Below are 26496 nucleotides of genomic sequence, written 5' to 3' on the forward strand. Positions count from 1 at the left end.
ATTTGTCAGTTGGTGACTTTAATAGCAGATGAGGCCAGCAAAAGAGAAAACTAGTGGAAGAGAATATAGGCCAGAAGACAAAACTGAGAATGAAGCACACAGCAACAGAAGAATGAAAAATGGAGCAAAGAATATAAGATTCCAGAGAACACTGGAGAAACTACACTGGGATGCCAAGGGCAAGTCCAGAGGACCAGGTGAAGAGGAAGGCCTCTCATTTGCTGACTGTTCACAAGTAAACCCTGGAAAGCCAACGGTGTACATTAGAACCTAAAAAGTGGGACCAACAGTGGCCTGACCAAACTGCAAGACCAAGCTTTTAACCTTACATGCACATAAGGACAATGTGGAACCAGGGGAGGGCGGGGGGAGGGGAATAAAAGATTACCTTATCAGAAAAAAAAATATACAAAAGATGGGTCAGTGCTGTGGCAGCACCCACATCCTATATGAGCGCCAGTTTGAATCCAGGCTGTTCCACTTCAAATCCAGCTCCCTGCTAATGTGCCTGAGAAAGCAGCGGAGGATAGCCCAAGTTCTTGGAACCCTGAACCCACATGGGAAACCCAGAAAAAGTTCTTGGTTCCTAGCTTTGGATCAGCCAAGCTCCAGCAGTTGTGGCCATTTGGAGAGTTAACCAGTGGATGGAAGATCTCTAATTCTGCCTTTCAAATAAATAAAATATTAAAAAAACAAAGAAAGGAAACAAAAAACACTGTTCATATATTTCGGAGACACTACCTAAGGTTAATCATATCATGACAGGGGCCGGTGCTATGGCGCAGCAGGTTAACGCCCTGGTCTGAAGCACGAGCATCCCATATGCGCACCGGTTCTAGTCCTGGCTGCTCCTCTTCCAGTCCAGCTCTCTACTATGGCCTGGGAAAGCAGCAGAAGATGGCCCAAGTCCTTGGGCACCTGCACCTGCGTGGGAGACCTGGAAAAAGCTCCTGGTTCCTGGCTTTGGATTGGTGCAACTCTGGCCATTGCAGCCAATTGGGGAGTGAACCATCGGATGGAAGACCTCTTTCACTCTCCCCCCCCTTTCTCTCTCTGCCTCTCCTCTCTGGGTGACACTTTCAAATAAATAAATAAATCTTTTTAAAAAAATCATACCATGGCAACAGGTACAAAGTGAGGCATTAAGTTACCTGAGAGACACAGGATGTAAGAAAGGTCTAACATATGTACAACAGGAGTCTCAAAGGGAAATGGGAAAGAATAGGACAGAAGCAAAATTCAAAAATACACAGTTGAGAATTTTCACATAAAGAAGTAAAGAAAAGTACAATGGAGAAGTTTGGTAATTAGGTTACTAGGGAGGCACGAAAGTGCCTTTGTAAGGAATACTTAAATATGATTCAAGGGGGCCGGAGCCGTGGCTCACTTGGTTAATCCTCCGCCTGCGGCACTGGCATCCCATGTGAGCGCCAGGTTCTAGTCCTGGTTGCTCCCCTTCCAGTCCAGCTCTCTGCTGTGGCCCGGGAGGGCAGTGGAGGATGGCCCAGGTGCTTGGGCCCTGCACCCGCATGGGAGACCAGGAGAAGCACCTGGCTCCTGGCTTCGGATTGGCGCAGCGCCGGCTGTAGCGGCCATTTGGGGAGTGAACCAACGGAAGGAAGACTTTTCTCTCTGTCTCTCTCACTCACTGTCTATAACTCTGTCAAATAAAAAAAAAAAAAAAGATTTATTTATTTATTTGAAAGGCAGAGTTACAGAGAGGTAAAGGCAGAGGCAGAGAGAGTCCCCAGATGGCCACAACGGATTGAGCTGAGCCGATCCAAAGCCAGGAGCCAGGAGCTTCTTCTGGGTCTCCTATGCAGGTGCAGGGGCCCAAGGACTTGGGCCATCCTCTACTGCTTTCCCAGGCCACAGCAGAGAGCTGGATGGGAAGTGGAGCAGCAGGGACTTGAACCGATGCGCATATGGGATGTTGGCACTGCAGGCAGTGTCTTTACCCACTGTGCCACAGCTCTAGCCCCCATCAAGTTGTTCTAAGTAATTATGATTCACATTCTTATCCCTTCTTTTGTGATGAAGGACATATGGAGGACACCATCAGGATAAGACAAATTATGTAACCTACACAGGCCTTCAAAGGACTTCTCAGCTTCTCTAATGAGTTGCCCAACGATTTATTCTACAATTTTTTTTAATATTTTATTTATTTGAAAGGCACAGCGATAGAGGAAGAGAAAAAGGGAGAGAGAGAAAGAGAGAAGAAAGGTAGAGAAGAATCTACTCATAGTCCACTTCCCAAAAGGCCGAAACAGCCCATGTTTGTCCAGGCCAAAGCCTGGGTCCAGAGCTCCACCAGGTCTCCCACATGGGTTGACAGAGGCCCAAGCACTTGGGCCATTCTCCATTGCTTTCCCAGGTATACAATCTAGGACCTGGACTGGAAGTAGAAGAGCGAGGAATTGAACCAGCATTCTACCATGGAATGCCGGGGTTACAGGTGGCAGCCTAGCTCACTGTGCCACATTACTGGCCCCTAGTATAAATTAAAAGCAATTAATTTAAATTTCTTTTCAGGATTTCCTTTTAAAGATTTAAAACCTGGGGCTGGCACTGTGGTGTAGCGGGTAAAGCCACTGCCTGCAGTGCTGGCATTCCACGTGGTGCCAGTTCAAGTCCTGGCTGCTCTACTTCTTCTTTTTTTTTTTTTTTTAAAAGATTTATTTTATTTATTTAAAAGACAGAGTTACAGGCCGGCGCCGCGGCTCACTAGGCTAATCCTCCGCCTTGCGGCGCCGGCACACCGGGTTCTAGTCCCAGTCGGGGCGCCGGATTCTGTCCCGGTTGCCCCTCTTCCAGGCCAGCTCTCTGCTGTGGCCCGGGAGTGCAGTGGAGGATGGCCCAAGTGCTTGGGCCCTGCACCCCATGGGAGACCAGGAAAAGCACCTGGCTCCTGCCATCAGATCAGCGTGGTGCGCCGGCCGCGGTGGCCATTGGAGGGTGAACCAAAGGCAAAAAGGAAGACCTTTCTCTCTGTCTCTCTCACTGTCCACTCTGCCTGTCAAAAAAAAAAAAAAAAAAAAAAAAAAGACAGAGTTACAGAGAGGTAGAGATCGAGAGAGAGGTCTTCCATCTGCTGGTTCACTCCCCAGATGGCAGCAATGATCAGAACTGCGCCGATCTGAAGCCAGGAGCCAGGAGCTTCTTCCAGGTCTCCTATGCGGGAGCAGGGGCCCAAGGACTTGGGCCATCTTCTGCTGCTTTCCCAGGCCATAGCAGAGAGCTGGATGGGAAGAGGAGCAGTGGGAATAGAACCGGTGCCCATATTGGATGCTGGTGCTTCAGGCCAGGGCTTTACCCCGCTGTGCTACAGCACCGGCCTCTGCTCTACTTCTGATCCAGCTCCCTAATGTGGCTGAGAAGGCGGAGAAAGAAGGTCTAAGCTCTTGGGTCCCTGCACCCACGTGGGAGACTTGGAGGACCCTGGTTCCTAGCTTCAGCCTGGCTCAGCCTGGTCCCATCCAACCATTTGGTGAGTGAACTAGCAGATGGAAGATTTCTGTCTCTCTCTGCCTTTTAAATCAATCAATCAATCAATCTTGGGGGCCAGTGCTTTGGCATAGCGGGTAAAGCCACTGCCTGCAGCTGCTCCACTTCTGATCCAGCTCTCTGCTATGGCCTGGGATAGCAGTAGAAGATGGCCCAAGTCCTTGGTCCCCTGCACCCTTGTGGGAGACCCGGAAGAAGCTCCCAACTATGGATCAGCCCAGCTCGAGCAGTTGTGGTCATTTGGCGAGAGAACCAGTGGATGGAAGACATCTCTCTGCCTCTGCCTCTCTGTAACTTTGCCATTCAAATAAGTAAAAATATTTTAAAAATTTTAAAATAAACAAATATTTTTCTTTTAGATTATTTCTTTCTTTTATTTGAGAGGCAGAGTTACAAACAGTGAGAGAGAGAGACAGAAAAGTCTTCCTTCCATTGGTTCACTCCCCAAATGGCAGCAACGGCCAGGGCTACGCCAATCTGAAGCCAGGAGCTTCTTCCTGGTCTCCCAAGTGGGTGCAGGGGCCTAAGCACTGGGCCATCTTCCACTGCTTTCCCAGTCACAGCCGAGAGCTGGATTGGAAGAGGAGTGGCTGGGACCAGAACCACTGCCTGTATGGGATGCCGGCGCCACAGGCAGAGGATTAACCCAGTGCGCCACGGCACCAACCCCAAATAATTCTTTTTAACAAAAAAAGATTTAAAACCCAAACTTTAGTTAGGTTTCTTGATTCCCCTTGGGACAAAAGGACTATACAGTTTCCTCTGAATCTTCCTGGCTACAGTACCTCTGTCCTAACTCCTGCTACTTACAGCTTTTATTCATCTCCACAATTCAATAAAGCAGCAGCAAGGAACAGAAACTCTAGGCACTTTTCCCCATTAAATCTATGCATAAAAAAAAATGGTAGTTCATGGAAATTCATCTTACTCATCTTGATACTCCACATTGGAAATCACCTCCAAGTTGTCCACACATAAATTTTAGATAAGCTCTGCTCAAGAATAAACTTTACTGAAGTGTATATATTTAAGACTCTCAAGCCCACATGAGGGGTCTTTAAAAAGTTGATAGAAAATGAGAATTATGAAAAACTTACGCTTGCATATATTTCAAAACTTTTGCATTAAACATTATTTCCATTTTTCTCAAACTTTTTGAAGTAACCTTAAGCCAAAAAGTCTGAAGCAATATAGTGTTACTCAAACCTGGACACTTGAACTGAGTCATACAGATCACAAGTTAATGAGGGAGGAAAGGACAATAAAAAAATACAAGCGCCGGCGCCGCGGCTCACTAGGCTAATCCTCCGCCTTGCGGCGCCGGCACACTGGGTTCTAGTCCTGGTCGGGGCGCCGAATTCTGTCCCTGTTGCCCCTCTTCCAAGCCAGCTCTCTGCTGTGGCCAGGGAGTGCAGTGGAGGATGGCCCAAGTGCTTGGGCCCTGCACCCCATGGGAGACCAGGATAAGTACCTGGCTCCTGGCTCCTGCCATCGGATCGCCGCAGCGGCCATTGGAGGGTGAACCAACGGCAAAGGGAGACCTTTCTCTCTGTCTCTCTCTCTCTCACTGTCCACTCTGCCTGTTAAAAAAAAAAAAAAATACAAGCGAGATTTCCTGCCCACAGCTCCATCCAGGACACTTCCAGGACGCTTATATGACTGAACTCCACTTTGTTCACCTGATTCTTAATCCTGAAATACAATATCCTCTGGGGCCAGCGTTGTGGCATAACAGGTAAAACTGCCACGCTGCAGTGCCAGCACCCCACATGGGCACAGTTCACGTCCCAGCTGCTCCACTTCCAATCCAGCTCCCTGCTGATGGCCTGGGAAAAACAAAAGAAGACGGCTCAAGTGCTTGGGCCCCTGCCACCCACGTGGAAGACCTGAATGAATCTCCTGGCTCCTGTCTGACCAAGCACTGGTCATTGGGGCCATCTAGGGCGTGAACTACTGCTTAGACAATCTAACTCTGACTTTGGCAATACATAAATAAATCATAAAGCAATTCAATCTGGAATGTTTTGTTCTTAAATATCTGTAGTATTTGTTTCAGTTTTCATAACTATTCATGAGGGAAAAATACAAATACAAAATAATCTGTTAGGTCTCAGTAAAGAAAAACTCTGTAGGGGCCAATATTACAGCTTAGTGTTAAGCCACAGCCTGCAATGCTGGCATCCCACATGGGCGCCTGTTGGAAGTCCCAGCTGCTCTGCTTCTGACCCAGCTTCCGGCTAATGTGCCTAGAAAAGCAGCGGAGGATGGCCCGAGCGCTCGAGCCCCTGCACCCACATGGGAGACACGGAAGAAGCTCCCGCTCCTGGCTTTGGCCTGCCCCTGCAGCCATTTTAGAAGTGAACCAGTGTGTAGACGATCTCTCTCTCTCATTTTCTCTCTGTCTATAACTCTGCCTTTCAAGTACATTAATAAATCCTTTTTTAAAAAAATAGGAAAACTCAGGGCTGGTGCTGTGGTGTAGCAGGTAAAGCCACCACCTGCAGTGCCAGAGTCCTATATGCGCCCTAGTTCAAGTCCTGGCTGCTCCACTTTCAATCCAGCTAATGTGCCTGGGAAAGCAGTGGAAGATGGTCCAAGTCCTCGGGCCCTTGCACCCATGTGGGAGACCCGGAAGAAGCTCCCGGCTCCTGGCTTTGGATCGGCCCTCCTCCATCCACTGCAGCCATTTGGGGAGTGAACCAGCAGACAGACAATCTCTCTCTCTCTCTGTAACTCTGCCTTTCAAATAAATGAATAAGTCTTTAAAAAAAAAAAAAAGGGGAAACTCTGTGGTTTGTAACATGAAATTTCAGTCTCAACATTTGCCATCGCCTTCTGATCGTTATACCCAATGGGGCACACTTTGAAAATAGTGCACGAGGCCGGCGCCGCGGCTCAATAGGCTAATCCTCCGCCTAGCGGCGCCGGCACACCGGGTTCTAGTCCCGGTCGGGGAGCCGGATTCTGTCCCAGTTGCCCCTCTTCCAGGCCAGCTCTCTGCTGTGGCCAGGGAGTGCAGTGGAGGATGGCCCAGGTGCTTGGGCCCTGCACCCCATGGGAGACCAGGAAAAGCACCTGGCTCCTGGCTCCTGCCATCGGATCAGCGCGGTGCGCCGGCCGCAGCGCGCCGGCCGTGGCGGCCATTGGAGGGTGAACCAACGGCAAAGGAAGACCTTTCTCTCTGTCTCTCTCTCTCACTGTCCACTCTGCCTGTCAAAAAAAAAAAAAAAAAAAAAAAAAAAAAAAAAAAAAAAGAAAATAGTGCACGAATTAACTGTGCCCAACTCCCTACAGTTTAATGACAAGTCGTTTCCACACATATTCATCACCCACTGCGTACTAAAAGTATTGTCAGGAGTCAGGATTCTATCCCACAAGCGTGTATACGCCTTCTCCTCATCTGGAAAACAGTTGAAATTCAAAGAAACCAAACAGCTTTGCCGTGTGGTTGGTTCCCATATCCAAGGGACTAGCACTGTCAAAACACTTACAAACCGGGAAGTTCATTCAGTGTCCAGGAAGCGTCTGCGGTTGCTCGGTACTTAACAGAATAAGGCAGGTGTCCCATCCAGTCTGCAACTCTAGGAGGTGAGTGTTTTAATTCCTTCCCCGCACCCACCCTTTCTTGCGGCTGTGGGGCGGCCAGAGCAGGAAGAAACACTACAAGTGAAATGCTACCTCCAACTGAGCGGACCAACAGGGAGCTAACTCCCTGGGAGGGTGAAAACGGAGAGCAGTTAGGGGACCGCCCGACAAGGCGCTCGGCCACTTACCCAGAGATGCATTCAACGAGAAGGGATCGCGGGTGTCCACGGGCCGTTCCACTGCCGGTAAGAAGACAGTCGTGAGCCTTGGGTCCCCTCTGTCACTAGTCACCAGTCACCCTCACCTACACGCGGAGTACATATTCGGCGCTCAGCAAACGAGAACCTCCATCGGCACCCAACCCCCCACCAACGACCTCCGGGAAGCTTGACGACCCAACCCAAAGGGCCGCGAATGCGGAGACGCAAGCCCGGACTAGGAACCATCGGGGACCGGTGGGGCCCACGGACACCCGGCTTCCCCCGAGAAAACCCGACCGCTCAGGGCACGCAACCGCAGCTCGTCCAGCAGAAGGAAGCCGACAGGCCGCAGAGCCACGGCCTCCCACCCGGGGGCGCTGAGAGATGCGGGGGTATCCGCGCACCCCGAAGTTGGTACCTGCGAAGCTGCGGCACAGACAGCGGCTCGGGACTCTCATTACGGAGGCCCGGGCCTGGGGCCGGCCAGCCGCGCGTCCTAGCTGACGGGTCCGCGCTCCGGCGCCGCAGGGACAGCACAGGTCGCGGCTGGGATACCTCACGCTCCGGCGTCTCCCGGCTCGAAGGCCTACAGCGTTTCGCTCTCAGCACTGCGCGAGCTGTCGCCGTCAGGTCGACTAGCGCCACTCAGGGCTGCCGTCGCCAGTCAAGCGATCAGTGCTGCTCCAAGCCCGGCAACCGATCGTCTCCCGGCGCCGCCATCGTTAGTGTTTGTTTTCATCCGCTTGGGTGAAGGCGCGAGGCGGGGGGAGGCGGAGGAAGAGGGCTATGGGGGAAATCCAGCTGTCTAACCTGAGCCGCACTTTCGTTACAGCGTGGACGCTTTATTTAAATCCTTTGTTCCTTGAAATCTCCATCAAGGTCATTTACATTCTATATAAGCCCTCTTGCCCAAATTTCTAAGCTCCTCAGAAGACGAGAAAGGCGGAAAGAGGAGGCCTTTGAAGGGGTGAGACCGTCTGAGCCGCGTGTAGAATGTGCGGTGCCGAACCGCAGGCCGCGGCGACAGCGGCAGTGAGGACGCGGCCCGGGGCGGGCGCTGACGTGGAGGGGGCGGGGCCGCTGTTGCGCGCCGTGGCGGCGGAGGGAGGCCGGACCGGCTGGCTGGGTGGGTGGGGAGTGTGGCTGGTAACCTGGCATCCGCAGAGAGGTGGGTGACTGGCCGTGGGTGGCGTTGAGTGTCCGACGCAACCAGACGTTGGTATCCATTTTTAAGACGCCTTTTCAAGGTGGCGGAGTCGCTTCCCCAACCCCTCTTCTCTGCTTGGCTTCCAACTTCCTTACTTCTTAGACCGCAGCCCCGCGATTTGGATTTCTTGGCGTGAAGGAAAAGCCTGTTTGTTACGGCGTCCAAGTGTCCCCCACCTGGCGGGGTCAGGGTCTGGTTTCGCTCTTTGCTATCTGCCGCCTCCTCCCTTGGGAGGCTGGTTTGAGCACACCCTCACGTCTGTCCTGCGCTTATCAAGTGAAGCCAGAGGCTTTGGATCACGAACCCCCCTGTGACTAATCCTTACCGAAGGTCGTTAGGACTTACGTCAACTGCTTCGTGACCCGCATAGTTAGGAGCAGGCCTCTTTGACATTGTCAACGATTATGCCCTCACCTCCATTCATCTTTTGCTGTTCTCGGTTGAACTCGCAGGCGTTAAACGAACCACCAACATGAAACTCCCATTGCCCTAAAAACCGAGCGAACCCGTCCTGCAGCCACGAGTGGGTGGAGAAAACCCCAGAATTCGAAGTACAGCGTCTTGTGCCGGAACGAACACTCGTGTAGATTTCTAATGCTTTTTATTTTAACCTTTACAGAGAGAAGATTATAAATGCCAGGACCATGTAAGTGGTGGTTAAATACCTTAAATTCCTTCTTGCACCAACATCGTCCCTGGAAGAGTTCAGGAACAGTAGCAGAGAGGAGAGACTGCACCCGCGGGTGCCATGGCTATACCCATCACGGTGCTGGACTGTGATCTCTTGCTGTATGGCCGAGGTCACCGGACACTGGACCGCTTTAAGCTGGATGATGTGACCGATGAGCACCTGATGTCCATGTATGGGTTTCCTCGGCAGTTCATTTATTACTTAGTGGAGCTCCTAGGAACCAGTCTTTCTAGACCTACTCAGCGATCCAGGGCTATTAGCCCAGAGACACAGATCCTCGCGGCCTTGGGCTTTTACACCTCGGGCTCCTTCCAGACCCGCCTGGGAGATGCTATTGGAATCAGCCAGGCCTCCATGAGTCGCTGCGTTGCCAATGTCACCGAAGCGCTGGTGGAAAGGGCCTCCCAGTTCATTCGCTTTCCGGCCGACGAAGCCTCCACACAAGCTCTGAAGGATGAATTCTACGGGCTCGCAGGGATGCCGGGGGTCATAGGGGTGGTTGACTGCCTGCATGTGGCAATCAAGGCACCCAATGCCGAAGACCTCTCCTACGTGAACCGCAAGGGGCTGCATTCCTTAAACTGCCTGATGGTGTGTGACATCCGAGGGGCCCTGATGACCGTGGAGACAAACTGGCCGGGCAGCCTACGGGACTCCGCCGTGCTGCAGCAGTCCGCTCTCAGTCGGCACTTGGAAGCCGGGTTGCACAAAGGTAGCTGGCTCCTTGGTAAGTTTGCGGGGGTGAAGCTTGGGAAGCTGTGTAAGAGTCGCAGGGTAGCAGGAAACTAGTTCAGGCTCAGGCTCAGCCCTGTCACTGCTTTGTGAGATCCCGGGGAGAACTCTCTGAGCTCTACTTTATTAAAAAGCAACATTTAAAAACCACTTGGCAAAAGTTCAGAACATATTATTTGACCTAGCTCTTCCACTTCTAGGAATTTGATGTAGATACACACACACACACACACACACACACATAGATTTAATTATTTGAAAGACATAGTTACAGAGAGAAAGAGGGAAGAGAGAGGTCTTCCATCCACTGGTTCACTACCCACGTGGCCACAACAGCCGAAGCTGGGCCAGGACAAAGCCAGGAGCTTCTTCCCATGTGGGTGCCAGAGTCCAAGGACTTGCGCCATCCTCTGCTGCTTTCCCAGGCACATTAGTAGGGAGCTGGATTGGAAGTGGAGCAGCCGGCACTTGAATCGGTGCCCATATGAGATGCTGGTGTCACAGGTGGTGGCTTAACCCATTAGGCCACACTGTTGGCTCCAGAGATATATATTTCTAAGTATACAAAATTGCATACAAGAATTTACATTAGAGGGGACTGGTGCTGTGGCACAGCAGGTTAAAGCCACGGCTTGCAGTGCTGGCATCCAGTATGGGTGCCAGTTCGAGTCCCGGCTGCTCCACTTCTGATCTTGCCCCTGCTAATGTGCCTGGCACAGCAGCAAGAGATGGCCCAGGTCCCTGGACCCCTGCACCCATCTAGGAGACCTGGAAGAAGCTCCTGACTCCTGGCTTCAGATCTGCCCAGCTCCAGCTGTTGTGGCTATTTGGGGAGTGGACTGGCAGTTAGAAGACTTTTCTCTCTCTCTAACTCTGCCTTTCAAACAAATAAATAAATCTTACAAAAAAAAAAAAAAGCCCAAATTATTTATTTACTTGAAAGGCAAAAGGCAGAGTGACAGCGGGGGAGAGTCAAAGAAAGATCATCCATTTCCTGTTTACTTACAAAATACCTACAGTAGCCAGGGCTGGGCCAGGCTGAAGCCAGAGACCTGGAATTCCATTCAGGTGGCAAGAACCCAAGTCCTTGGGCCATCATTCTTGGCTTCCCAGGTGCATTGGCAGAAAGGTAGAGAAGCCTGGATATGAATGGCCACTATAGGGTGGCCTGCAGGTGCCCCAAAATGCAGCTTAACCTCCTTCGCTCCTGCCCCAAGCCTTAATTTTTTTTAAAAAAATTTTATTTATTTATTTATTGAGAGTTAGTTATACACAGACAGAGGGAGAGACAGAGAGAAAAGTCTTCCATTCACTGGTTCACTCCCTAAATGGCCATAACAGCTGGAGCTGCGCTGATCCAAAGCCAGAAGCCAGGAGCTTCTTCTAGATCTCCCAAATGGGTGCAGGGACCTAAGGACTTGGGCCGTCTTCCACTGCTTTCCCAGGTCATAACAGAGAGCTGGACCGGAAGAGGAGTAGTCAGGACCCTAACGCACCCATGTGGGATGCCAGCGCTGTAGGCAAAGGCCCAGCCCACTACACCATGGTGCTGCCCCCCCGCCTTAATTCTTATCATCTGAAAATAACACCAACAGCAGTAATATTATGAGGATTAAGTAATGTATGGGGGGGGCAATGCTGTGGTGTAGCACTTGTGGGGTGTCTCACAGAACAGCAATTTAAAATTTTTAACTGCCAGGTTCAAGGGGCTTACCACTGCTGGCTAAATTTCTCACAGCTGTGCAGTCACCTCAGTTCATCCTAAGTAACATTAAATGGTCTCCTACTTATATCACTAAGCCGCGGGTTTCAACAGGACGGGGAGAGATTGGTGAAATGAATTCCTACCGTAAGAACTGAAGGGCAGCCGGCGCCGCGGCTCACTAGGCTGATCCTCTGCCTAGCAGCGCCGGCACACCAGGTTCTAGTCCCGGTCCTGGTTGGGGCGCCGGATTCTGTCCCAGTTGCCCCTCTTCCAGGCCAGCTCTCTGCTGTGGCCAGGGAGTGCAGTGGAGGATGGCCCAAGTCCTTGGGCCCTGCACCCGCATGGGAGACCAGGAGAAGCACCTGGCTCCTGCCATCGGATCAGCGCGGTGCGCCAGCTGCGGCGGCCATTGGAGGGTGAACCAACGGCAAAAGGAAGACCTTTTCTCTGTCTCTCTCTCTCTGTCCACTCTGTCCGTCAAAAAAAAAAAAAAAAAAAAGAAAGAAAGAAAAGAACTGAAGGGCACTGTCTACTATCATTGCAAATAGATTTCATTGTTACAGTCACCAGTGGGAAAATATCTTCATTTGATACTTTATTACAAACTTTCTGCATATTACTTTTTTTTTGAAGATTTGTTTATTTGAAAAGCAGAGTTACAGAGAGGCAGAGGCAGAGAGAGACAGAGAGAGGTCTTCCATCCACTGGTTCACTCCCCAGATGACCGCAGCAGCAGGTGCTGGGCCATTCCGAAGCCAGGAGCCAAAAGCTTCCTCTGGGTCTCCCACGCAGGTGCAGGGTCTCAAGCGCTTGGGCCGTCTTCCACTGCTTTCCCAGGGCATAGCAGAGAGCAGGATTATAAATGGAGCAACCAAGACTCAAACCAGTGTCCAGATGGGTTGCTGGCACTGCAGGCTGTGGCTTTACCTACTTGCCACAGCACTGGCCCCAACAAATGCTATCTTGTATATGACCTGGTGTGAGAGATGAAAAGATACATTAGAGTAGAAGACCTTTCTTTGCAGGTTACTAATCATTTCCACACTACACCTACACAGCACAGTGCCTAACATGATGTAAGTGCTCAGAAAACATACTCTTTAACATATTTTCTGAAACATTAAAAAGAAATTTCCCAGGGTTTGGTGTTGTGGTATAGTGGGTAAAGCCACTGCCTGCGATGCTGGCATTCCAAATGGCTGTTGGTTCAAGTCCCAGCTGCTCCACTTCCAATTCAGCTCGCTGCTAACGGCCTAGGAAAAGCAGTGGAAGGTGGCCCAAGTGCTTGGACCCCTGTACCCATGTGGGAGTCCTGGAGGAGGCTCTTGACTCCTGGTATCAGCATGGCCTGGCCCCAGCCATTGTGGCCATCTGGGGAGTGAACGAGCAGATGGCACTCTCTGCCCCTCTCTGACTCTGACTTTGAAATCAATCAATCAATCAATCAATCTTAAAAGTCTTTGCTCAGTGATTTTTTTTTTTTAAGATTTTTTTTTTATTTGAAAGTCACAGTTAAAGAGAGAGGAGAGGAGAGAAAAGAGAGAAAGAGAGAGAAATCTTCTATCTCCCCAGATGGCTGTAGTGGCCACTGCTTTCCCAGGCTATTAGCAGGGAGCTGGATTGGAGGTAGAGCAGCTGGGACTGGAACTGGCACGCATATGGGATGCCGGCACCGCGGGTGGAAAATTAACCCACTATGCCACAGGAGGAGAATTACCCTACTATGCCACAGTGCTGGCCTCACTTTATTTTTTTAAAGATTTATTTTTATTTATTTGAAAGGCAGAGTTACAAAGAGAGGTAGAGACAGAGAGGAATTCCATGTGCTGGTTCACTTCCCAGTTGGCTGCAATGGCCAGAGCTGAGCCGATCCGAAGCCAGGAGCTTTTCCCAGGTCTCCCATGTGGGTGCAAGGGCCCAAGGACTTGGGCCATCTTCTACTGCTTTCCCAGGCCATAGCAGGGAGTGGATTGGAAGTGGACCAGCCAGTTCTAGAACTGGAGCCCATATGGGATTCCGGTACTGCAGGCGGTGGCTTTACCCGCTATGCCACAACGCTGGCCCAGCCGGCCTCACTTTGAAGTAGTTTCTTTGCATTATTTGCATAGTTGACAATCAGAAAAACTCTGGCAAATTTTTATGTACTTTTCTGATTCCCGTCTCTGCACAGAGTGGAGAGATGTTTATTTCAGCAATGTTTAACCGATGTTTAATTAGGCTAATTTTGATACCTGGTCTAGTGAGAGACCCTAACTAAGCTAGGAAGGTGTATTCCTGGAAATTGAAGTTGTAAAGCTTTTATTTATTTATTTTGTTAAAGATCTATCTATTTGAAAGGCTGAGTCAGAGAGAGGAAGAGGCAGAGAGATCTTCCATCCACTGATTCACTCCCCCAAACTACCACAATGGCCAGACCCGGGATGATCCGAAGCCAGGAGCCAGGAGCCTCTTCTGGGTCTCCCATGCAGTTGTAGGGGCCCAAGCACTTAGGCCATCTTCCACTGCCTTCCCTGGCCATTAGCAGAGAGCTGGGTCAGAAGAGGCGCAACCAGGATTCAAACCAGCGCCCATATGGGATGCCAGCACTGCAGGCCATGGTTTTACCTGCTACACCATACCGCCAGCCCTGACCTGTCTTTCTTTCTTTCTTTTTTTTTTTTTTTAGATTTATTTATTTATTTGAAAGAGTTGTGGAGAGAGAGGAAAATGCGTGCACGCACGCATACACACACACACACACACACACACAGAACGAGAGAGAATCTGCCATCTGCTGGTTCACTCCCCAGATGGCTGCAATGGCCAAAGGTGAGCCAGACTAAAGCCAGGAGCCAGGAACTTCTTGCGAGTCTCTTGTGTGGATGTAGGGGCCCAAGTACTTGGGCCATCTTCCTCTGCTTTTCCCAGGCCCTTAACAGGGAGCTGCATGGGAAGTGGAACAGCCAGTACTTGATCCGGTGCCCATATTGAATGCTAGCATCATAGGTGGCGGCTTTATGGGCTGCACCACAATGCTGGCCCTGAAAGTTGTGAAAATTGAATCCCTTAGTACTCTCAGTTCTGGTGCAGCCAGTCCTGTTTGAAAGTCTGCATGAGCTCTAACAGGAAAAACTAATGTGAAAATCTCTGATTAGTGTAGTGTGTGTGTGTGTTTTTTTTTTTTTTTTTTTTGACAGGCAGAGTGGACAGTGAGAGAGAGAGACAGGAGACAGAGAGAAAGGTCTTCCTTTTGCCGTTGGTTCACCCTCCAATGGCCGGCGCGGCTGGCGCGCTGCAACCGGCGCACCGCGCTGATCCGATGGCAGGAGCCAGGAGCCAGGTGCTTTTCCTGGTCTCCCATGGGGTGCAGGGGCCAAGCACCTGGGCCATCCTCCACTGCACTCCCTGGCCACAGCCGAGGGCTGGCCTGGAAGAGGGGCAACCGGGACAGAATCCGGCGCCCCGACCGGGACTAGAACCTGGTGTGCCGGCGCCGCTAGGCGGAGGATTAGCCTAGTGAGCCGTGGCGCCGGCCTGTTTTTTGTTTTTTGACAGGCAGAGTGGACAGTGAGAGAGAGAGACAGAGAGAAAGATCTTCCTTTTGCCGTTGGTTCACCCTCCAATGGCCGCCGCAGCCAGCGCACTGCGGCCAGCGCACCGCGCTGATCCGATGGCAGGAGCCAGGTGCTTCTCCTGGTCTCCCGTGGGGTGCAGGGCCCAAGCACTTGGGCCATCCTCCACTGCACTCCCAGGCCACAGCAGAGGGGTAACCGGGACAGAATCCGGCGCCCCAACCGGGACTAGAATCCGGTGTGCCGGCACCACAAGGCGGAGGATTAGCCTAGTGAGCCACGGCGCCGGCCTGATTAGTGTAGTTTTTCACAAATTTTCAAAGTCCAAAGAATCATCTGGGTAACTACTCTAATTATTTTACTTATTTGAAAGATGGTGATAGACAGAGAGACATCTCCCATCCACTGGTTCACTCCCCAGATCCCGGCAACAGCCCAAAGCTAGGAACATGAAACTCCATCTGGGTCTCCCATGTAGGTGGCAGGAACCCAGAAGGCAGAAGTGCTACCTTCCTTTATGTTAGAGAGAGAGAGAGTCAGAGACGGAGATTACATAATGAATTGTATCTCAAGAACACCATCTGATAATGGAATAGCTCCAGATGTATCAAGTCTAGAACTGTGACCCCTTCGCATGTTTTCACCTGGTGTCATCCCTTCCTCTCCTCCTTACTCTCATCTGCTCATCCCTTCAGACTGTGTTACCTAAATTCCCCTCTAAATATACCTGCTCCTGTGAACATTGCAGCCGGAGTTTTTAGCTTTTCATCTCTTGGCCTGGTCCTGTTAAGCAGCTTTGGCTAAGATCTGCCAGAATGTCTTGTGGATGACTGATCATATAAGCAATTGTAATCTGTTTAGCAATTCTGATCCTAATCCCCTCCTGAGTGTCTGTTTCTCAGCGATGCTTGGATTATAACCAGTTAAAGACGGTGGAACATTTTACAAAAAGGTCTGCATTAACTAGCTGGTCCTGCATCTCTCTCCCCACTGAAGACGCGTACTGTTTCTTGGAGAAACATTCACAAACAGTAGCTCTGTGTTTAGCATTCACCTTAGGTGTTTACCCTATTCTCATTTACAGCCTTAAACCATTGTTTTATGACTCTGAGTCTGACATTAGCATTTGGTGACTAATCTCCTTCCTTTGCCTGATATATTAAAGGGTGGCTGACATATATTTTGATCTTCTCATTTGCAAAATGAGTTTAATATCTAACGTGGCAGAATTGGGATTGGATAATAAGAGTTATTTTTGAAGTGCTAGCACAGTTTCTGCTACATAGTAGGTGCTCACTGAGTCATAGGTATTATTTTTCCTAGTGTTTACAGCATCAGTTTCCTAAATTCAGGATTTAGTTGGCATGAGTTCAATTAAAAGATTAGCTTATATTTAGAAGAACAAAGAGTCAGCTAAATATAAATTTTGAAAGTCTTCTGACGTTTCTTCAGTATTTACAGCTAATCTAGTTTCTGAAATGCAAGCTCCTAAAGAAAGGAGTCCCATATGTTTGGAACAGTGCCTGGCACTGTCTGAACAGTCTGGAACTATTTACCAAAATTGATGGTGGGTCAGGAGCACAGTAATTGTGCAAGTTGGTACTCTAGAGCCTAATTGTCTCAAATTTCTAGGAGCTCTTGCCTCTGTGTGAGACATTGTATCTGCCAGGCCTGGTGAGTCAGGACAATTAAACATTATAGAAACATTGTGCTGCTGTATTAGGACACTGCAAACCAGTTTTGTTTGTTTTTGTTAGCACTTCCCAGGATTATTGGATAAGGAGGTGATGTAAGGTGACTTGTGTGTATTATTTTAATTGACTTCTGATTTCATTTCCTTATTGCTATTACTGTTTGCTTCATTATGTTTATGTTCCCCTTGTTAATGTAAAATTCTTTCAGTTCCTCTGTTACAAAGGCTTGGTTCTAGTGACTGTAGTGTTTAGAAAGGCAGAACAACTGGGTTTTGATCTCTCCCAAAAATATAGGGACTTTTAGTCTCCTCACCCCTGGAGATAAATTATTAATATCCATGAAATACTCTAAAATCCCTAGGAAATGCTTTCAGACCTGGAACTTTATTTTATTTTTAAAATGTATTTTTCTCTTTCTCTTTTTAATTTGAAAGGCAGAGAAACAGAGAGAGCAAGAGTGAGCTCTTCATCCACTGGTTGATTCCCCAAATGCCTGCAGCAGCCAGGGCTGGGCCAGACTGAAGCCAGGAGCCCAGAATACACTCAGGGTCTCCTGCGTGGGTGGCAGGGATCCAAATATTGGAGCCATCATCTGCTGCCCTCCTAGGGTGTAGTTAGCATGGAGGTGGGTCCAGAAGCAGAGGAGCTGGGACTAGAACTACCAGGCACTCTGATACGGGGTATGGGCACCCCAAGTGGCATCTTAAGTTTGATGCCAAACACCCAGTCTGCAGAGACCTGAAATTTTAGTGGTAAAGTTGGAAATGTTTTTGGGATTTCCTAGGAGAATTCTTTTTCTCTCTTACACTCTTGCTCTTTAGAGATACTGAAGATTGGCATGCTATTTGATGGTTGTTATTTTGCCTTTTATTGAATAATCTGAATTTGGAAAATCCAGGAATTTTATTGCCTCCAATGCCTTCATCTCCTTCTACATTCTTTCATATTTGGCTTTCTTTAGCTATCAGCTTTTCCCTGTGTTGGGTTTTTCATTTATTTATTTATTTTAAAATATTGATTGATTGATTTGCAAGTCAGATTTACTCAGGGCAGGGAGAGAGAGATATCTTCCATCTGCTGGTTCACTCCCTAAATGGCTGCAACAGCCAGGCCAAACCCAGGTGCTTCTTCCCGGTCTCCCATGTGGGCACAGGGGACCAAGGACTTGGGATATCCTCTGTTGCTTTCCTAGGCACATTAGCAGGGAGCAGGATTGGAAGTGGAACAGCCAGGACTCGAATCAGCATATATATGGGATGCTGGTGGCATGCATATGGGATGCTGGCAGGTGGAGGTTTAACCCGCTATACCACAGCACTGGCCCCTGTTTTATTTATTTATTTTTAAATAGTCATTTATTTAAAAGGCAGAGCTACAGAGAGAGAGAGCCAGATCTTCCATTTACTGGTTCACTCCCCAGATGGCTACAACAGCTAGGGCTAGGCCAGGCTGAAGCCAGGAGGTTTATGGGCCCAAACACTAGGGTTATCCTATGCTGCCTTCCCAGGCACATTAGCAGGGAGCTGGATCTGAAGTGGAGCAGCCAGACTCGAACCAGTGTGCATATGAGATGCTGGGGGCTACAGGCTGTGGGTTTAACCTGCTGAGCCACAGCACTGCTGCCCTCCCCACCCCTCCTTGGTTTTAACTAAGGATATTCTCAGGAGAGACACAAGACTTCCTGTTCATGACATTGGCAGGTTTGCTTTTTACCCCAGCATTGACCTGTTCATTTTTCTGTGTGATTTGGCTCCAGAGGCCATTGTATTTTCTTATATGTGCTTTAAAATATCACTTTAAATGTGTGTTTCTAAATATCACTTCTTGTTTGTTTTCCAATTAGAATCACTTCTATTTCCTTCGGGCCTTCTCCCACAGGTGACAGCTCCTTCTTTCTCCGCACCTGGCTCATGACCCCGCTTCACATTCCTGAAACTCCAGCTGAATATCGCTACAACATGGCCCATTCCGCAACGCACAGTGTTATCGAGAAGACGTTCCGAACCCTCTGCTCCCGATTCCGCTGCCTGGACGGATCCAAGGGGGCACTGCAGTACTCTCCAGAGAAGTCCAGTCACATCATCCTGGCTTGCTGTGTCCTCCACAACATCTCCTTGGAGCACGGGATGGACATTTGGTCCTCTCCAATGACAGGACCCGTAGACCAGCCCCCTGAGGAAGAGTTTGAGCACATGGAGTCCCTGGACTTAGAGGCTGACCGTATCCGACAGGAGCTGATGCTTGCTCATTTTAGTTAATGTGGTGGAAGGTAGGGAGAAGGGAGACTTTCCAGGAGTTGTGACAGATTTCCCCCCTCACCACCCTTGACGTGGTGCCATGACCTACTTGGGATACACTGACGTTTAATCTGTGTTTTAGAAGGGGTGGGTCCATGCCAGACTGTTGTGAGTCAGTTGCACATATATTAACTAAACTAAAACCAAGACAGCAGTCCTGTACTATCCAGTGAACTCCAGCTCGAGCTCCACTCGGTTGAAAGCTTACTGGTTACAAGCATTTACAATTATGCCAGCAAAGTCACAGAAAAAGGGAAAATAGGATACAGCCAAAATATTTTTTGAGTTTCAGTTATCTAGGGATTTCAAATGAAAGCAGCATTTGTCCTAGTCTGAGTATATTTTAGTTTTTCTACTTTATGGCATAATCTGAGACAAATGTGAAGAGTGAATTTAAGTCAGGAAATGCTCTTTTGACGTAAGTCAGTGGCTACTAATCTGGGTTTGCAGCTTTGTGTTTTTTCCTTTTTTAAAAAGTATTTATTTTAAGAGGCAGAGACACACACAGAGCTCCCATTTGCTGGTCCACTTTCTGAGTGCCTGCAAAGCTGGGACTAGGCTGGACTGAAGCTGGGAACTAGGAACTCAGTCGAGGTCTCCCACATGGGTGGCAAGAACTCAATTACTTGGGCCACCACCACTGCCTCCCAGGCTCCACGTTAGCTGGGTGCTGGAATCAGGAGCCGGAGCCGGGTATTGAACCCAGGTACTCCAGGCCAAATGCACACTCCCAGTTTTTGCTTTTGAGATGCTGTTAAAGAAAGTCTAAAACTTCCACTTTTGACTGTCTGCAATAATTGGATTTAGACTTAGTTCCTAGCAGGAACATTTGAACTCCAGTCCCCCATTTCTAAAACTGAGTCAGAGTTAGAGGCTAAATGGGCTGAAGAATCAAATTAGCTTACACATGACAATTCAAACATAAATTAGCAAGACTGATACTTCATAGAGAGTATAAAGACCCCGATAGATTGATGGGCAAAGGAAATTCTCCCAGGGTTAGATAGCTCACATCTAACTAGTGCACGTTTCTTAGGATGTTAGAATGCTTGTTTGGTCATTCTGTTTTGAAATTCTTTGTACAGAGGAAGATTTATTGAATGAAATAGGCATGTGGAAGTATTAAAAAAGGAGAGGTAAAAGGAATGTGATTTCTGGGTTTGAAAATAATTCTGGAGTTGGACATTGGATATCTTATATGCATTGATGGACAGAATGTCTCAGGAAATAAGTAATTCCCTAGCAAGTCTTGTTCTAAAATTATAGTGATGTGAAAATAACCTAATTGGGGGCTGGTGCTGTGGCATAGCAGGTAAAGCCACCACCTGCAGTGCCAGCATCCTATATGGGTACCAGTTCAAGACCCGGCTGCTCTACTTCCAATCCAGCTCTGCTATGGCCTGGGAAAACAGTAGAGGATGGCCCAAGGACTTGGGCCCCTGCACCAGTGTGGGAGACCCGGAAGATACTCCTGGCTCCTGGCTTTGGATCTGCCCAGCTCTGGCCGTTGCAGCCAACTGGGGAGTGAACCAGCAGATGGAAGATCCTCTGCCTCTGCCTCTTCCTCTGCCTCTGCCTCTGCCTCTGTGTAACTCTGCCTTTCAAATAAATAAATAAATCTAAAAAAAAAAAAGGTTAAAAAATAACCTAATTGGAATAATGAAAGTGTGAATTAGGTTCACACATTGGTGTCTTTGCTGGGACAAAAAAGGCACTTTCCTCAGGCTTGTTTTGCTGCTGGTTTCTCAGCCACTCACCAAGTGGTACCTCTGAATTGTCCTTTTGGATCGTTTCCTACCTGCCTTTGGCAGTGTTAATCTGGTGATTTTCAAAGGAAAGAAATGAACAGCTGATGATACAAGAAATTTTGAAATAAATCGAGGGTGACTCATTCTCAAGATTAAAAACAATTATGGATTATTATCTGCTGTTTATTTCCACTCCAAATGCTATTTCCTGTCATTTCCCTACTCTGCAGAGGGGATCCATGGCAAGCGCTTATGCCTAATAGGTACAGGGCTATCATTGAGCTGGGCGTGGACAGCAGAGGGTTGACTGGGAAGTGGCGCCGTATTCGTTGTGCCATAGGGATGCCCTGTTACATCCTTATTCCTTTGTAAAGTTTAACTTGCAACCCTAGTTTGGTCCATCTCCCTCATAAGGCAATATTTTAACTCTCATGGTCTCCCCCGTGTAAGTCTCCACTGAAGGGTATTTTACCCATCAAGTTTTGGCTCAATCATGCATATTGCATCAGGAAAGGGTTTCTGCCAACCACGTATCATAGTGACAAAGTGTGATCATGGAAAGTGCCTCATATTTTAGCCTTGCATAACTGCATGTAAGGAAAATGGGGCTTTTTCACAACTTAGTAGATGGTGACATGGAGGCTGAGTGGGAGGGATAGTCTTGGAGACATTTCGCATGCAGTTTCCAGCCTGTTTACTTGCACACTGACGATGATCTCTATGTGCCAATCTTACCGAATGTTGGCTGGCTTTGCTTTTCCTGGAGGTGTCTTATTTCCTAACGATTCCACAAGGAAACTGCTCATTCGTTTAATATCCTTACAACCTGGGTTTTTTACAAGTTGGCATTTTTTTTCTTTCTCAGTCCCTGGTTACACTATCCCTAAAATGACCTAGGGGAAGGATGAGGGTTTGCGCTTCTCAGTTGCCGCGGGTGTGCTCACAGGGGCTTTTTATTTAGGGTCTGAGAAGAGGTGTTAGCATGGATTTATAGTCTCTTCCTGGCATGGTTTGGGAAAGAGTCAAGGATTTTGCCAGTCTTATGTAAGCCTCCTCTTCCTGTGTGGATAACTCCATCTGGCAGCGTAGGATTTCCAGATTTGCTCTCCGATGTTTCAGACAGCAAGCACCCAGGATATAGCAAGGTACCTACCAACACAGGTACTGGTTCATCACCAGTTTGCCAATTCCATCAACATATTCTTGGCTTAAATTAACTGACCAAGGCTGGAGCTCCTTTCCTGACCCTTAGGCTGTAAAGGATCTTTAGCAAGTTAATCTAATTTAGGACCAAAAATACCACAACTTTAAGGAGCTTATATAGTAAAGATATAAAATCATAAAGTAAGAGAGAGGGGGTAAGGGTGAAATAAGGGCTAGACAGATAATAAAGAATTTTTTCAATAGCCGAAACAAACTGGAAAGAGCTCAGAGACTGCACTTTGCAATGGAGGAGGAAGTAAGCGGAGGACAAAGAGACAAGGAATGACAGGGTCTTAGAATTGTGCACTCACATGTCTTCAGGGCCCATTTTGTTTTCTAGGTCCCACCACGATTTTATAAAAATGGGACTACAAAAGGTTGCAGACTTAGAATTAGCATTCTTATTGATTCCAGGAGGTAGGCATTTAGTGCAGTTGATAAGTCACTGCTTAGGAAACTTACATCCCGTATTAGAATGTCTGGCTTGAGTCCCAGCTCTTTTTTCCATTCCAATTTCCTGCTAATGTGCACGCTGGGAGGCAGCAGATGATGGCTCAAGTACTTGAATCTCTGCCACAAACCTAGGAGATCCAGATTGAATAGGGTTCTGGCTTTGGCCTGGTCCAGCCTTGGGCATGTTGCAGGCATTTCAAGACTGAACCATTAGAGATTCTCTCTCTTGCTCTGGCTCTCGCTCTCTGTTTACCTTAAAAAAAAAAAAAAAAAAAAAAAAAAAAAGGTTGTATTGATTGTAACAATGGGAATGCAGGAAGGAAAGGAAAATACTAGTCGAAGGCTGGTTTCCTAACGTAAAATTCATGGCTGAGCCGATCCAAAGCCAAGAGCCAGGAACTGCTTCTGGGTCTCCCACGTGGGTACAGGAGCCCAAACACGTGGGCCATCTTCCACAGCTTTTCCTGGCCATTAGCGGAGAGCTGGATCGGAAGAGGAGCAGCCAGAAAATGGGAGCCCACATGGGATGCCGGTGCTGCACGCTGAGGCTTAGCCTGCCATGCCACAGTGCCTGCCCCTAAGTTAGCAAATTTCAGACTGTTGAGCTGAACAAATTTCAGTGAGGTGTCTCCATGTTTGCCCAGCAAGACATTGAGGATCTATCAGTCTGTTGAAATGTTGTTTCCCTAAGCCTTACAGAAACTGCTTTCTTTGTTTTTTAAATAGAAGGGCTAATTTTTTTTTTTTTTTTTGACAGGCAGAGTGGACAGTGAAAGAGAGACAGAGAGAGAAAGGTCTTCCTTTGCTGTTGGTTCACCCTCAAATGGCCGCCGCAGCTGGCACGCTGTGGCCAGCGCACCGCACTGATCCGAAGGCAGGAGCCAGGTACTTCTCCTGGTCTCCCATGGGGTGCAGGACCCAAGCACTTGGGCCATCCTCCACTGCACTCCCTGGCCACAGCAGAGAGCTGGACAGGAAGAGGGGCAACCAGGACAGAATCCGGCGCCCCGACCGGGACTAGAACCCGGTGTGCCGGCGCCGAAGGCAGAGGATTAACCTATTGAGCCGCGGCGCCAGCCAGAAGGGCTAATTTTGTGTGTGTGTGATTGTAGAGCCTCAAGATGTTCATACATTTCAGTCTACTAATAGCTATCACTGGAAAGCTATCCTATGTAAATAATTCCAATGAAGGAAGAGCCTCATTCATATTCTACTGCCAGAGGTTTCCTGCCCTCTGGGGTCTCTCCCATTCCCTGGACTTCTACACTGCTAGACTGCTTCTACCTTTACCATTCCCCCCGGAGTGTGAACAATGACCCTGGAACACCAGCACGATGAGAACAGGTTCAAAAGAACAGAATAGAGTTGCGACAGCAAAATCTCCACTGGCTCACCATTTTGGCTGCTCGAGGCCTACGCCCTCTTCTTGGCCTTCCCACTGGACGCTGCCAGTGCTGCTGCAGAGCTCCCTCGCTAGGTTCAAACCTGATTTCCACCATCCAGAGTATGGCAGAGCAGAGGCACATTTCTCAGAGCCCAGAGCCAGGATAAGCAACAGTCTTCGCCCCCATCTCCTCTCTCCCAGCCCGTATGCCTCAGTCCTCTCTGACCTGTTTAGCCTTTCCACCTTCTTTCGATGTGACTGAGTGCAACAGGGACCATAGTTAGGGCGACCAACCCCCTGGTTTGCACAGAGCTGCCACATGTTGGTCGTGAAAGTCCCATATCCTGGGAAATCCCTGAGCCCTGGGCAAGCCAGGCCCATTGGTCATACTCCTTCGCAGGAAGCACTTCTTCAGTGAGGTGGCTCCTCTAGGAGAACGCCGCCAGAATACAGTGACCAGCGGTCACCTCCACAGTGAGTGACCGACTCCACACCAGTGGGCAGGGCGGCAGCAGCACAGTCAAGGCGGCCTTTGCTTTTGCTTGCCTGGATTCATTTTCACACGTCTTCCTCCAGTGTGAGGAGATGCCTGTGAGTCTGAGCGTTTCAACTCCTCACCTTTGTGATCCAGTCTTCAGTCTAAATGCATAAGAAAGAGCAATCGATCGCTGTCACACTGAATCTTAAATTAATTCCAAAAGGAAACAATGTGTGGTGGTGGTGGTAGGGTGTTTGGCACAGTGGCCAAAACGTTGCTTGGGACACCCATGTCCCAGTCAGAGTTTCTGGGTTTGAATCATAACTCTGCTGCTGATTCCAGCACTCTGGGGGCAGTAACGAATCCAGTGGTGGGGACCCCACTACCCATGTGAGAGACCCAAATGCAGTTCCTGCCTTCTGACTTTGACCTGGCCCAGGCCCGGTTGTTGAGGGCATTTGGAGCGTGAACCAGTGAATGAATCTCTCCCTGTCTGTCCCTGTCTGTGTCTCTCTGCCTGTTATATATATACATACTGAATGTGAAAAAAACAAAACCAAAAAGAATTCTTTAAAGGAAATACATCTGTAGAGATAAACTACTGCCTGTAGAATAAACCATCTTTTCTACAGTCCGTCTTATGGAGCAGTCTGGCTTCAGCTTCTCAAATATTTCCATTTCTGGTGACAATTTTTGATGAATATTTGCATCATTCTCAAATGTTTTTCTCACAATATAAGTCTCCAGCTTTTGAAAAACTGACAATGTCTGGTAACCTTGAAATTAGTTTCTTTAGCCTCCCCCCCCCCCCCCCACTGCAGTCAAGGTTTCAAAATAATGTAATTATTTGGGTCAAGTTTCAGTGAGGGCTACGGCTCTAGACACTACTTGGCGCAAGCCTCTTCAAGAAGGAAGCTCCCGCAGCGCGTTCTGTTGTAGGAGTGTAAACTCAGCTCTGAGAAGCAGCAAGGGAACGCCCCCCCCCCCCCCCATTCACGTAGCTCCAGGAATGTAGCAGACTGCTGTTGTCACCTGGGATCCAGTTGCCATTGCCTTTTAGAGGGAATATGTCTGCCCAGGATAAAGACTAGTTCCCAGTTTCTCTTGAAGTTAGGTGTGGCTTTGTGACTAAATTGTAGACAGTGGAATTTTCAGTGGGTGGAAATGCCCTGTGCTGTTTTCAAGATGTGTCCTCATGGCTAGGAGACGTACTTCTCTCTTTGTACAAAGACGTACCTTTCTCTTTCGACAAAGACGTACTTTGTCAGCTTTGGTAGCTGGAATGTGGATGTGATGGCTGGAGCTTGAGCAGTCGTCTTGGATCTTAGGTGAAGACCACTTATTGAAGATGCAAAGCAACAAGACAGAAGATGGCAGGTCCCTGACACTGACAGCCACATCTTACACTGGACTGCGTATTGCTGGATTTCTTTTACATGGCAGAGAACTAAACCTGTACCTTGGTTCAGTATTCTTTTTGTTAGCTCATGTGCAATAGGACCTAATCATAAATAATGTTATAACTGCCTGTCTCCAAGAGCAGTAATACCTATTACACAGGAAATGTTTAGAAGCAACAAACATATTCAACAATGGGGAGCATAGTCAATATATCCCCTCAATGGAATATTGGGCAATCGTTAAAAATAACAACTGTTGAGGCAGGAGTGTGGCCCAATAGTTAAGCTTCCAGTTGGAACACCTGTGCAGCATATGGGGTACCTGGATTTAATACCCAGCTCTGGCTCCTGTTTCCTGCTTCATGGCTGATTCGAACACCAGGAGGTAGCAGTGATGGCTTAAATAGTTGGGTCCTTGTTACCCACATGGGAGACTGGGATTGAGTTCCTGGCTCCTGGCTTCATTGTGGACATTTGGGGAGTTGAAGCAGTGGATGGGAGCTCTCTGTCTCTCTTTGTGTATCTCCAAAAAAACAACTACCATGATTAAGGACTTTAATAGGGATACATTGTGATACAACTACATCATCAAATTAAATTTTGTGATTTAGAAGCATATTTTCAAGGTTTTTTAAAGACTTTCATAAATGTTGGTACAATG

At 48.5% G+C, this 26496-nt stretch overlaps 2 protein-coding genes across 15 annotated transcripts in view; one reads left to right on the forward strand and one right to left on the reverse strand.

Annotated features, from left to right (window-relative positions):
- The window catches only part of ATG13 (autophagy related 13), a 67066-nt gene extending 58975 nt beyond the window's left edge, over positions 1-8091 (reverse strand). For 4 of the 9 annotated variants that reach the window (XM_008270389.4, XM_008270400.4, XM_002709080.5 and 1 more), the window contains exons 1-2: positions 7711-8054; positions 7281-7396 (exon numbers count right to left, since the gene is read on the reverse strand). The gene's annotated coding sequence lies outside the window, so the exon portion shown is untranslated. Of the gene's footprint in view, positions 1-7280; positions 7397-7710 lie in introns of all 9 variants that reach the window. The other 5 variants (XM_008270363.4, XM_008270382.4, XM_008270373.4 and 2 more) reach the window with 5 other exon arrangements.
- Positions 8092-8355: 264 nt separating this feature from the next.
- HARBI1 (harbinger transposase derived 1) overlaps positions 8356-26496 on the forward strand; it is a 60294-nt gene continuing 42153 nt past the window's right edge. Inside the window, exons 1-4 of one of the 6 annotated variants that reach the window (XM_070071069.1) lie at positions 8356-8460; positions 9119-9917; positions 18751-19141; positions 23331-25085. In XM_070071069.1, the coding sequence (XP_069927170.1) occupies positions 9248-9917; positions 18751-19130 (1050 nt within the window). In that variant the 5' untranslated portion in view covers positions 8356-8460; positions 9119-9247 and the 3' untranslated portion in view covers positions 19131-19141; positions 23331-25085. Of the gene's footprint in view, positions 9918-18750; positions 21079-23330; positions 25086-26496 lie in introns of those variants that run through there. The other 5 variants (XM_070071072.1, XM_008270340.4, XM_008270347.4 and 2 more) reach the window with 5 other exon arrangements.

The sequence above is a fragment of the Oryctolagus cuniculus genome, chromosome 1 (assembly GCF_964237555.1).
Source record: "Oryctolagus cuniculus chromosome 1, mOryCun1.1, whole genome shotgun sequence".
Taxonomy (NCBI): domain Eukaryota; kingdom Metazoa; phylum Chordata; class Mammalia; order Lagomorpha; family Leporidae; genus Oryctolagus; species Oryctolagus cuniculus.